Here is a 12,815-nt window from a genome sequence, read left to right as displayed (position 1 = left end):
ACCACCAACTCAATCCTAGTTCTGGCAGCCGTCAGGAAATTGGAACTACACAGCTCCAAATGCCATGCAGGGTGCTGTCTTGAGGCATTCTGGAATGTGCACTTCCAGATTCTCACAAACTGCAGGAAGTAACCAGCTTCAAAGAGAAAAGGAGTACTTGTGGCACCTTAGAGACTAACCAATTTATTTGAGCATAAGCTTTCGTGAGCTACAGCTCACTTCATCGGATGCATACTGTGGAAAACACAGAAGATGTTTTTATACACACAAACCATGATAAAATGGGTGTTTATCACTACAAAAGGTTTTTTTCTCCCCCCACCCTACTCTCCTGCTGGTAATAGCTTATCTAAAGTGATCACTCTCCTTACAATGTGTATGATAATCAAGGTGGGCCATTTCCAGCACAAATCCAGGTTTTCTCCCCCCCCACCCCCCAAACTCACTCTCCTGTTGGTAATAGCTTATGTAAAGTGATCACTCTCCTTACAATGTGTATGATAATCAAGGTGGGCCATTTCCAGCACAAATCCAGGGTTTAACAAGAACATCTGAGGAACGGGGGGGGGGGGGGGGGAGAATAATAAACAAGGGGAAATAGGTTACTTTTTATAATGAATCAACCATTCCCAGTCTCTATTCAAGCCTAAGTTAATTGTATCCAATTTGCAAATTAATTCCAATTCAGCAGTCTCTCCTTGGAGTCTGTTTTCAAAGTTTTTTTGTTGAAGGATACTCACTTTGAGATCAGAAATCGAGTGACCAGAGAGATTGAAGTGTTCTCCGACTGGTTTATGAATGTTATAATTCTTGACATCTGATTTGTGTCCATTTATTCTTTTACATAGAGACTGTCCAGTTTGCCCAGTGTACATGGCAGAGGGGCATTGCTGGTACATGATGGCATATATCACATTGGTAGCTCATGAAAGCTTACGCTCAAATAAATTGGTGCCACAAGTACTCCTTTTCTTTTTGCGAATACAGACTAAAACGGCTGTTACTCTGAAAGCTTCCAAGAGGTTTCATCCAAACCCAAATATTAGTCAGATTTCAGTCAATTATCAATTTGGAGCCAAATTTTGGTACTGCCCTAAGCTTTGTATGTTCTTTTCTTTTTCTTTTGTACTTGGGCATCTGCCATTCTACTTTTTAAAAAGTATCTAATTGGCATCATATTGTCCATAACCAATGCCTGAGGAAGCAGCAAAGTTTCTAACACGACTTCAGGCTTCTTTCAAAGGAAAGCCTCATCAATGCCAAACAGTGTCTTTTTGGCTAAGAAGCAGAGTCCCTTCAGGGCATTTGTACCCGTTCGCATATTTTCTCTCTCTCTCTCTCTCTCTCTCTCTCTCTCTCTCGTTAATCTTTTCCCACTCCCCATCTTTCTTGTAAAGGACAAGATTCCTCTTCTTGCTGGAACTGACCCAAAGCCGCTTAACTGAAGTAGGCTTAACGAGTCTCTATTCTGCTAAATGAATTTCAAATGAAATAAACATAAAGTTCTGTGGCATTTGCCTGTGTTGATCATAATGAAATATCTTTTCAGCTGTTCTGTTTTGTTACCAGTGAAATGTCAGTTTTTAATGACTGTGCTAAACACAGCAGAGTATGACCACAATACTATTTACTCTTCTAAAATTTATTTCTTGTCATGATCCTGTAGCCTGAATTATTGTATATAACGCTCTTAACTTTTTTTGGTTACAAGTGTATTGCCATTGTGATTACTTTTGTGTTTTAAAATTATGTAATTGATTCCGCTCTCCTCAGATTTGAAGCCTACAGCTATGACTACACCACCACTTATGTTGGCATAATTTATGTCACTCAGGGATGTGAATATTCCACCCCCCGAGCGACATAAATGACACCGGCATAAGTGCTAGTGTGCACAGCACTGTGTCGGCGGGAGAGCTTCTCCTGCCAACAGAGCTTCTGCCACTCGCAGGGGTGTTTTTTTATGCTGACGGGAGAGCTTCTGTTCATCAGCATAGAGCATCAAGTCAGCTGCAGCACTGTAAGTGTAGACGTGCCCTTAGTGAAAGGGGACAGTGCTGGTGGAGGGAAGCAAAATACATACAAATTATAATCTTTTTGTCTACTTAATCTCCTCTTTTGTCCCTAATTGTAATAATCAGAAAACTACTGGACTAGATCCTCAGGTTTTGTCCGTCAGTGTCCGCCATAGGAGTCAAGGAAGCTAAGGTGATTTATATTAATTAAGGATCTGGCCTGTAGATTTTATAACAACAAACTTGCACTTGTAGGGGAAAATTTTCATGTGTCATTGACTTTCAGTAGGGCTTGTGCTCTTAAATCCCTTAGGCTTGTTTGAAAATCTCCCCCTGTGAAGCTCACTATACTACAGCTTCCGGATGCTGTGCATTTCTTCAGTCCAATTAAAGAATTATAGACAGTTAAAATCAGGAGCTGACAAAAGTGTTTCAGTTTTATTTTCAGATAGAGAAGCTGAGAGTTTCTAATGGTTAAAGGAAAAGTTTTTCTCCGTTGAGGTGCATAGTTGCAGAAAGCTCTTCTGGTTATATTATCACAAGATTAAATTCAGGCAAATTAAATCAAATATTAGGCATGTAGCCTTTGTACAACAGAAGTGTGCATTTAGGAGACATTTCTCTAACTGTCGATTTCTTATAAAAAAAAATAGTGGCCAGAAAGAACTTAAAACTTCCTTTTAAAGCCCCTTATGTTAATACTTGGTTTTTTTCCTTTCTTTTATTTTTAAATAAAGACATGCAGAGCCTAGAGAAATTACTGAGGGATGCAATAGCATATGGGCAGCCTCGAAGTCGCAGAGCATGGAAAAAAATTCTCATCCTAGTAGAGGGCATTTACAGGTATGTAGGCATTTACAAATGTGTGAGTACTTTGTATTATAAAGGAATTTAATAGACGTAACACTGGGATTGCCTAAGAAATTCAATGTCTTTTTTTTAATTGCTTCACAGCTCATGTAGGATCTTCAGTGGTCTTACTAAAAATTGTTGGTCTGCAATATTAACAGTAATAAGGCAGTAAAGACAGTGTCAGTGTTTTATATATAAATCCTGAAAGTCAACCTGAGCCCTAGTGTAAATAGAAGTAATTCCAGTGTGGTCCCTGTGTGGGATTTTGAATACTGGTTTGCAAAGCACTTTCCTTTGGGATGGGGTATGCTATATAAATGCAAAGGGCTGATCTTCAGCTGGTGTAATTGTTGTAGCTTCACTTAAGTCAATGGAGCTGTGACAATTCACAACAGCTGACTTTCTGCCCCAAGGTGATTCAATGGAACAGCTTTCTAGAGTTCTCTGTTACACATTGATGAATTGAGAAACAGTAGAGGAACTGGTACTGTATACATTTTGCATGCCGGTTTTATACGCAAACAGTTGAAAATAAACATTTAGGACCAAATTCAGCCTTAGTCAAACGAGCATATCTCCAGTAATCAATGTCCAGTGGAGTTGCACTCAGGTTGTGGGTACAAAATTGGGATGTAAAGAGTTATAGAGTAGTGGTACCCATACCCCAGTATAAGAGGGCAATGCGTAATAGAGGCAATTTTGAGGGTCTGTCTAGTATGATGCATAGTAATAATACCTTGCAACTGTATAGGAGTGTATTTTATACAGCATCCTTTCAGCCAAAGTGATTTACAAACCCATATTGAAAGTTGCACACAAGGATCACATTATCCATCACTGAAATACAGCCGCATTGAGTAGCAGCAATTTATGGTTTTTGAATAATTAATGCTAGTCATCCTGAGCAAGATATTTTTTTAATTAGGATTAGAGCTAGGTAAAAAGTTTTTTCACCGAAAAATGGAGATTCAGGTTGACCGCAACATTTCACAAATTTGTGTCAATTTTGGCAAATTTTTTCAGTGGGGAAAAAAAAATAGAAATATTAAAATGGTTCATTATGCCATTGCCAAAAAAATGTTTTTTGCTTTTTCAGGCTAGATTTACAAGGGAGTTGCTTTGCATTTATTTTTTAGAAAAGAAAAACAGTTAAAAATGCCAAACCACCTTGAAACAAATTTTTTTACCTTTCATTTTGCCAGAACTTCTGAAAAAATTCAGTTTCAAGTTGACCCAAAATGACTTTTTTTATTTTTCAGATCATAAGCAAAAAAGAAAAAAAAACAGTTACTTGCACAGCTCTAATAATTATGCCTTTTCTTTTTTCATGTTGTCATAACTTCATAGTCATCAGCATGTTCTTTTTGCATAACTTGTTCCAGCTTCTGCAGAGAACAAGTCAGCCCTCATCTAAACACCAGTCACGCAGGTTTAACAGCAGACTAGCTGATCCAAAGCAGGCTGGATATCTCCCTTTAATCAGAATAAACAGAAAAAAGCTGCAAATAAACATAGCTCTGCACAGCTAAAAGAAAGTTACATTTTAAGGACTTTGATCATGCAGAAATTAAGTGGACCACCAACATTTTAATGACAAATACTCCTGCCAGTCACATGGCCTACAGAAAACCCTTTAGCTGCTGTATTTTGTTCAGTTTTTAAATCCTTTACTTTGGATGTGCACCAACCAGAGAAAGTGAAGGTACCTTTGTGTCATGGATGTATTGGTTAAAGTGAGCAGTTGCACAGACCCATAATGTTAACTTGCTCTGGCATGTGTCACTTACTCAATCTCCAATTTTATGGGACACTGAGCATTAGTTTTACTTAGATCTGCAACTAGTATTCACAGATAATTTTCTTTTTGAAGAAAGCAGAAGAGCCATGTGTCTTTCTGTTGCTATGCACAATAACACCATGTAAAACTTCAGAGACAGAGTTTGATTCAAAATTCTTTGCAGGGGTGGATTTTCAAAGGGGCCTACGGAGTTAGACACCCAACAACCACTAACTTTCAGTGGGATTTGGGCACCTATCTCCCTTAGTATCCACTAAAAATCCTAACTTTGTTGTGGCACCTGCTAAGGGTATGTTTTCACTACCTGCCAGATCAGCGGGCAGCAATCAATCCAGCGGGGATCGATTTATCGCATCTAGTCTATACGCGATAAATCAACCCCCAAGCGCTCTCCCATCAACTCCTGTACTCCAGCGTACTGAAGACACCACGGTAAGTCGATCTAAATACGTCTACTTCAGCTACGTTATTCACATAGCTGAAGTTGCGTAACTTAGATCGATCCCCCCCAGCCGCCAACCAGTGTAGACTAGGGCTGAGTGTTTGTCAAAGAAAGTCTGCATAGGAGGACATGGAGTCAAATACTGTACCTGGGATCTCTTGTTTTGTTTTGTTTTTTTAAGTGCTGGACCGTTTATTTCCACTAATAGCCTTTGTATCTGTGCAAGCAAAAAGTATACAATAAGAGTAATAATAATACTTAGCTTTCTTATAGCATCTCATCAGAAACTAGTCCAAACATTTGCTAATTTTAAAATCTTTATTGTATACTTGTGAGGTAGGCAAATAAGAAATCGAAACTCATGGTTCAGATGGCAAACTAGTTCTGTACTGGGTTGAGAAGGAATCCCTACCGCATTGCCAGCACGATATACCATTGCATAACTGGCTAGATGCAATATTGGATGAGAGTTGACCTGTCCATGAAGGACTGGTTCTTCTCGAGTGATGGTCCCTTTGTGTATTGTACGGATGAGTATGCATGCATACCACATGCCTGAGTCTGGAGAACTTTCATAAGTCCATTGGTCCACACATGTGTAGTTGTCCTCCTCATGCTCTGAAGTAAGGATATAAAGGGCAGGGCAAACATCTCTTGAGTTCCTTCTTACCACCTCCTGGCCTGAACAAAAATTCTGTGTCCACTTCAATCTTCCTATTCTAATATCAGTAAAAACAATTTGTAAATAGTTTTAGTAATTTTTTTTTAGTTTAGACTTAATATTCTAGTGTTGTTTTACAGTTAGTATAGTGAGCTTAGTTTTCCCTGCCCCGTGAAGCTTCTCCATGTAGAGAAGAACTATGCCAAGAGTCCCAGGGTATGAGAATTGTGTCTCCTCCCCGTGTTCCTCCTCCATCCACAAAAAACCACCAGCACGGCCTTTATCACCTCACCCAGGGCATTAGCTGCTGTTCCTTCCCTCTCCAAACTAGTGAAAGACAAGTGCTCCACCTGCTGAAGCACCTCATGGGAGCAGGTCATGAGGCCTCATTCGGATCCAGGCTAGGGAGAGACACCCTCAGACTGTGAGCAGGACTTCTCCAAGCATGAGCTCTGGAGCAGAGGCTAAAACTCTTAAGCATGAGAAACCCTCTCATGAGAATAGGGGACATGACCATATAGATATAAGGACAGATCCCCATCCAGATCTGCCTCTAAGAAAAAGGATCTCTACCCATCTTGGTCCAAGTCAAGTGAGTCATCACACATGGGTCATAAGGAGTTAGTTCCACATAAACCTGCCATTCAAGAAGGCAAAGAAAAAATGATCTGACCATACTGGTTCTGGCTCCATCCCACAAACCAAAAGACCAGTACCCACCAGGCCTGTCTGAGACCTCCACTCTGGGACCCCATTCAATGGTTCCAACGCACTCCATGTGGCATTCTCTGAATACCCTGTTGGAGGCCCTGGATCCGCCAGTCCCCTCCTCAGGGGCTTCCCAAACAGCAGGAAGAACCAAAATCTTTGCCTCACAGTAGAATATTCCTAACAGGCCCAATCCTCCTTAGAGACATCCCTATGCCTGAAAAAAATCACCTTGAGAAGAAAAGGATCGCCCCCTACTGCATGCACAGCTCAGAGCGTCCTCCCACTCGTACAGATGGCACCACCAGTAGAGCAGGAATCTATTAATTTGTCAAACAAATCTGAGGCTCCAGACAAGACTTTTTCTCCCACCATACCCAACGGAAATAAGCCCAGACAGAACCCACAGGAGGTACTGGAACCATCCACTTCCTTCAGGTTATGGCTATTCAGGGGACCATTAGTACCCTATGTCTTGGGGACCTCCCCCATCAGTCAATCCTTTTTACTAGCCTAATGGGACCCTTTGGAATCTGCATAACAGACGTACTGGATCTGTGCAAGAATCACACCGGCCCGTCTCCCACAACGAGTAACAACCAGCTCCATCCAAATGAAGCTGAGCTGGATCCACTGGTTCTGCAGTTCAAATGGGTGTGCCATTCTCTTCACCTGAGGAGAAAGTTGCTCCATCATCCCCTTCCTTGCCCAGTGACCACAAGCAGTACCAGGAGCTGTTATAGAGGGTCGCCACTGAGCTTCAGATACCTTCTGAGGAGGTCCAGGACACGCAGCATGGTCTATTGGATAAACATCCAGCCCTCTGGATGGGTCACCCTAGAAAGGCCAATCAATCAGGTTGTTTTGGAACTTGCCAGACCTATGTGGTATACCCCTCCCTCCTGTGCCCCCTCCCTGAAGAGGGTTGAAAAATGATATTTTGTGCCAACTATGGGAGCAGAGTTTTTATTCATTCATCCATTACCCAACTCTTTCATGGCACAAGCAGCTACAGAAAGGTCCAGGACACAGCACGCTACGACTACCCCAGCTGACAAGAGCACTAAATGCCTCCACCTTTTGGGGAGGAAAATATTTTCATCAGCTAGTCTCCACTTCAGAGTTGCTAACTACTACGTACTGTTAGCAAAATAGGATTTCTTGAATTATTCAAAATGTCTAAACTTTAAAGACAAACTTCCTTAGGAAGATAGGGCCCAGTTCCAAGCCCTCATTGATCAAGGCGGGCTGATGGCCAGTACATCACTCCAAGCAGCGATAGAAGCAGCTGACACTGCCTTTCTAGAGCCATTGCCACCGCTATAGTCATGAGGCACAAATTGTGGCTGCAATCTCTGAAGTTCTCCAGGGGAAACCAGAAAACCATGACGGATCTTCCCCTTGAGGAGTCTAACCTCTTTAATGAAAAGACCATTTCTACACACTCTGAAATACTCTAGGACAGCCCTCCACACACTGGGCATTTATACCCCTGTCCTGAAGAGGAAACATCAGAAGCAAACCTACAGGTCCAAACCTTCACCTCAAGCATTCTATCACCAGTGCCCTTATGAACCATCACACAAAAGGCAGTATGCAAAGACCCACCTCTGAGACGGGCACCCCGCCCCGCCCACTGTCCAAGGAGTTCTTTGGATGGTATGCTGAAGGAATGTATACTGACGTTGATGCCATGCTTTATTGCCCCCAAAACTCTGTCTGCTGCCTTACGCACTTCGCTCATAACTAAGGGGCAATAACAACAGACAAATGGGTACTAGAGATCTTCCACCACAGCTACACAATCGAGTTTTATTTCATCTCTCCACTCAGTCCCCATTCCTGGCCCCTTCTCAGGAACCCACTCTCACAAGGAGGTTCTTCATCAAGAGGTAAAGTCTTTCCTTCCAGAAAGAGGCCATAGAATGGGTGCCACCCTAACATCAAGGGAAGGGATTCTACTCCCATATGTCTTGGTCCCCACGAAGTCTGGTGGTTGGAGACAAATTCATGATTTATACCAACTAAATGTATTCTTCCAAAAAGTAAAATTCCACATGGTCACATTGGCATTAGTAAGTCCCTTTCTGGAACAGGGGGCACAAGGTTTGTGGCCCTCGACATGAAAGATGCTTACTTTCATATAGACATTCACCTGTCCCACTGAAGAATCCTCATATTCCTCATTGGGAAAGACCACTTCCAATTCAGAGTGCTCCCATTTGGACTAGCTATGGCACTCAGGGTCTCTACAAAAGTCCTTTCAATGGTAATGGCTTGGATGAGAAGACACACATGTCTTTTCATATCTTGATGACTGGCTCCAGACATGCAGATCCAGCAGGGAATTCTAGTTGGCGACCCTATTCCTGCTCCATCTACTGTCTTTCCTGGGAATCTGTGTCAGCCACAAAAATCTACATTGACTCTCACGAGGCCATAGATTTCATAAGTGCGACTCTGGACTCGACTACAGCAAGTGCCTATTTCCTGTTGGAAAACTTCCGTATCAGGGGTGATTTGATAAAATAGATCACCCTCACATCTCAGACTATGGTCAGAACCTGTCTTTCCCTCCTAAGCCATATGTCCTAATGTGGCCATGTAACACCATTCACCAGGCTTCACCTCCACGGCCTACAAACCTGGCTTCAGTCCATTTACTCACCAAAGACAACTTCAATGCTAGAGTAGCAATTCCAGCCAAAGTTATGGCCTCTCTTGCCTGGTGGACAAATCCAGAGACAGTCCAAATTGGGGAAAGGATGGGAACAAGATCTCCTTCCTCCCCCCAGTGTAGAGACAGTCATCCTCTGGAATTGGTGTATCAGAAACCACATCACCCTCTCAGCAAGATAACTACCAAGTGCGCACAACTCCCAAGCAGACAGTCTCAGCAGACACTTTTCCATGGGCCATGAATGGGAGAGTTGCAATTCTGTTCTGAATGAGATCTTCACCAAGTGGGGAACACCCTCTTGGGATCTCTTTGCTTGGGATCACACGTGGAATACAGATAGGGACCACACATCTCAAAGAACCTCCAGTTACAGGGAAGTAACCTCCATATATTCAATATTGCTAGATACATATTAGCAGACCAAAATCAGTCCAGTATATTGGTAATAACATTTAAACATAAAAAGAAGGGTGAGGGAAGACATACTAAAATTCTTCATTTTATATGAGCTTGAGCTTCTGTTTTCTCTCCTTCTGACCCTTTCCTTTCTTGGGCTCTGATTTTGAAGTAGCAGTAAGATTTTACACTACCTGGGTAGGCTAGATTTAGTTCTTTTTAGTTTTGACATTTGGTAAATCAGCATTCTTACACAAAGCATTGAGAAGGAGGGGAGAATTCTTTAAAGTATCTATCTTGGTAAGGTCATATGCTGCTTTCTTAAATGGGTTTCTAAAGAAATGGAGCATCATTGATAACTATTATATAGAATTAAAATCACTTGGTCAGATCCATAATGCAAGTTAAAGTATCTTGATTTACAAGTTTGGCTTGGCATCTTTTTGCATGGATGTAACGTTCCCCTTTGGGGGCGGGGGGCGGAATGGCAATATATCACACTGATGAGATCAATATCAAGGGTCAAATTCTGCCTTCATTTTCACTCCTGCAAGCTCACTGGTATGTTAAGGGTATGTGAAAGAGTTATCCTACTCAGCAACACTGCACATGAACCTTGACTTACCAAACTGGCAAAAGTTGAAAAGAACTACTGCGAGCCAGTGTGGTGTTGAAAAATCAGACTGGTGTTTCAAAATCATAGCCCACTGAGTTTGCATGGGGATAAGTAAATGCAGAATTTGGCCCACAGCTTATAAAGGACCCAAGCTGGGTGTCAAATAAACAGTGAGAAAACATTTCAGTTTTTAAAATTTATTTGACATTCAGAAAAGGAAAGCTCAGCACAGGTAAATGTAACTATTAATGAAAGCTGGCTTTTAACTTGGACTAGTTTGAGAGTAAATTTATTCCATATTCAGTCCAAGCTGAGAGAGACAACGTGGCCATCAATCCTCAGTACAAAAGCATGAACAAGTTTTGGCAGAGTCCATGGCAGAAATTAAACTGACTTGCTAAATCATGTCTCTATTATCTAAATTCTAGCTAGTGTTTTCCTTGGCTTCTACTGATTTCAGTTTAGGATCAGTCAATTACTGCATTCTTGTTCAGTTTCTGGTATATTTGTGCTACGTAGTAACATATTTACTTATAAGTCAGATGGGCCAAGGCCCAAGGCAACAATTGAGGGGCAATATACAGTGGTCAAAACCGATTGTTTTTCATCAAACTTTTTTCCGTTTTCATTTTAATTTGACTTGGTCATATTTCTCTGATCGCTTGGACGCTGTCCAGTGCATTTCCATGTATACTTGAGGTTTTTTTGTGATTCAGTGCCAGTACTCTAGGCAGTCTATTAGGGCAATTTTTTATATCCTGCTATTAGGTGATTGCCAGCCCCTAAGTCCAAAGGGGTAACATTTTACATCACTGGCCAGAGACCAACAAAAAGGGGTTAATCAATCAATGGCTGCTTCCTAACGTTTCAAAATACTGTAATTTATTTGACTTTTTAAACGGTTGCTGTAAACCACAAAATAGAGAAGTCTGCGTCAAGTCTCCTAAATGCCGCACTGTGACAAAATTTACCAAAGAAAATAATGCTAAAAGCAAAGATTAAGATTTAATGTGTGTATTTTGGAAGATCAAGATCAACATGAATACACTGCATGTATCTAGTTGTATATCGGATCAGAGGAAAGGAGTTTAAAGACCCATGACAGACATGATCAAGGGGCCAAAGGGATTGACTTATAAGGAAAGATTTATATGTAATCTGAGCAATGACTGAGGAAAGAGATATGATAAGTCTTCAAATACTGGAAGGGTTAGAGTAAATCTACAGCGATTGGAAGGGTATTACATGCTGGCATATCTAGGAGTTGTGAGATGAAATTAAGAAGGGGAAATGGCAGTCTGAATATCAGTAAAATCAATCTTCTTGACAGTGCAATGAATAAGGCTATGGAAAATGCCTCATTCTACCAAGAAAAATGATAGAAGCCCAGTTGCCTGAGAATTCTAAAATGAAATTGGATGACATGCTGTCAGTGTGCTGTATAGAATAAACCTGCATTGCCAGAGAGAGAGGATTAGTTGACCTACAGTGACATGTGTCTGCCATCTCCCAGGCTCCAAAGCTCTTGGAAGCCAATGGAAAGAATCCCATTAACTACGATGAAATTTGAATTGGGACCTGAACTCTGTGAGTCAGAAACTACACCATTTGTGTCCTGTACAAACCTTGTAGGGGGACCTCTTTCCAACACTTTTGTCTCGTGGCCTGGTTAAAACTTCATTGGAATTGTAGAGCAACTGGGACGTATTCATGTTGTGACCAAGTTATGTAGCAGAGCTAAAAACTTTGCATGTAACCGAAGCTTCAGCCCTGACACAGAACACAGTTAAGATCCTGTCTGCAGTACAGATCTGAACTGTTGTAACTGGGTCAGGGGACAACAGTGTCGTGAGCAGGTCATGGTCGTTTTTGTGTTGGAGACTGGCCCTACAATTAGGGTGACCAGACAACAAATGTGAAAAATTGGGGCGGGGGTGGGGGGTAATAGGAGCCTATATAAGAAAAAGACCCAAAAATCGGGACTGTCCCTATAAAATCGGGACATCTGGTCGCCATACCTACGATGCACTATGGAGCGAACAGCAGAGGGCTGCAGACAGAGTACTGTGTGAGGGAAAACAGCTTCAGAAGTTATAGGCCAAAAGGATCCTATAAAACTCCACCAGGCCAGGTCTGAACTTGAACAAATTCCAGTTGGGCTGGGTTTGAGGCACTAATACAGTGATGTCAGACTTCTGTCCCCAATCCTGTTTCCCTGACATTGACAGCATGCACTCATTGTTCAGTTTCGTAGATTAATTTGGGGGCAGATTCTGGTGGGGACTCCCTGAGAGGGATGCGGGAAGCTGGCGTGCAACTACATTGCGCAGCGTAAGAGAGGGACGCTGTCACTGTTACAGTCCCTGTGCTCTCGTGAGGTACACATTGCCGCAAAAGGAACAGGAAGGAAGCAGAATCAAGGTCTCACCCACCTCCTCCGCATTACTTCACAGAGGAAGAGACCAGTTGAGTGAGGAGGAGGTGCCTGCACCTTCCTAAAGAATAGTGTAATCTGCACCGGCCCCTTGCACGCTGGGCCCATGAGGCACAATCCCTCCCTGAGTTGCTCAGTGGATGGCACCGCTTAATGCTACTGCTCAGTCAGGCCACAATGACACAATTTAACCCCCCGCCCCTCCAAAAAGAT

The 12,815-nt window shown here is 42.1% G+C and overlaps 1 protein-coding gene across 1 annotated transcript in view; it reads left to right on the top strand.

Moving 5' to 3' along the window:
- Positions 1 to 12,815, top strand: part of SPTLC3 (serine palmitoyltransferase long chain base subunit 3) — a 129,216-nt gene that overhangs the window by 88,593 nt on the left and 27,808 nt on the right. Inside the window, exon 7 of the mRNA XM_077812046.1 lies at positions 2,753 to 2,858. Coding sequence (XP_077668172.1) covers positions 2,753 to 2,858 — 106 coding nt within the window. The remainder of the gene's footprint in view (positions 1 to 2,752; positions 2,859 to 12,815) is intronic.

The sequence above is a fragment of the Eretmochelys imbricata genome, chromosome 3 (assembly GCF_965152235.1).
Source record: "Eretmochelys imbricata isolate rEreImb1 chromosome 3, rEreImb1.hap1, whole genome shotgun sequence".
Taxonomy (NCBI): Eukaryota; Metazoa; Chordata; order Testudines; family Cheloniidae; genus Eretmochelys; species Eretmochelys imbricata.
This window is presented reverse-complemented; position numbering and strand designations above follow the sequence as displayed.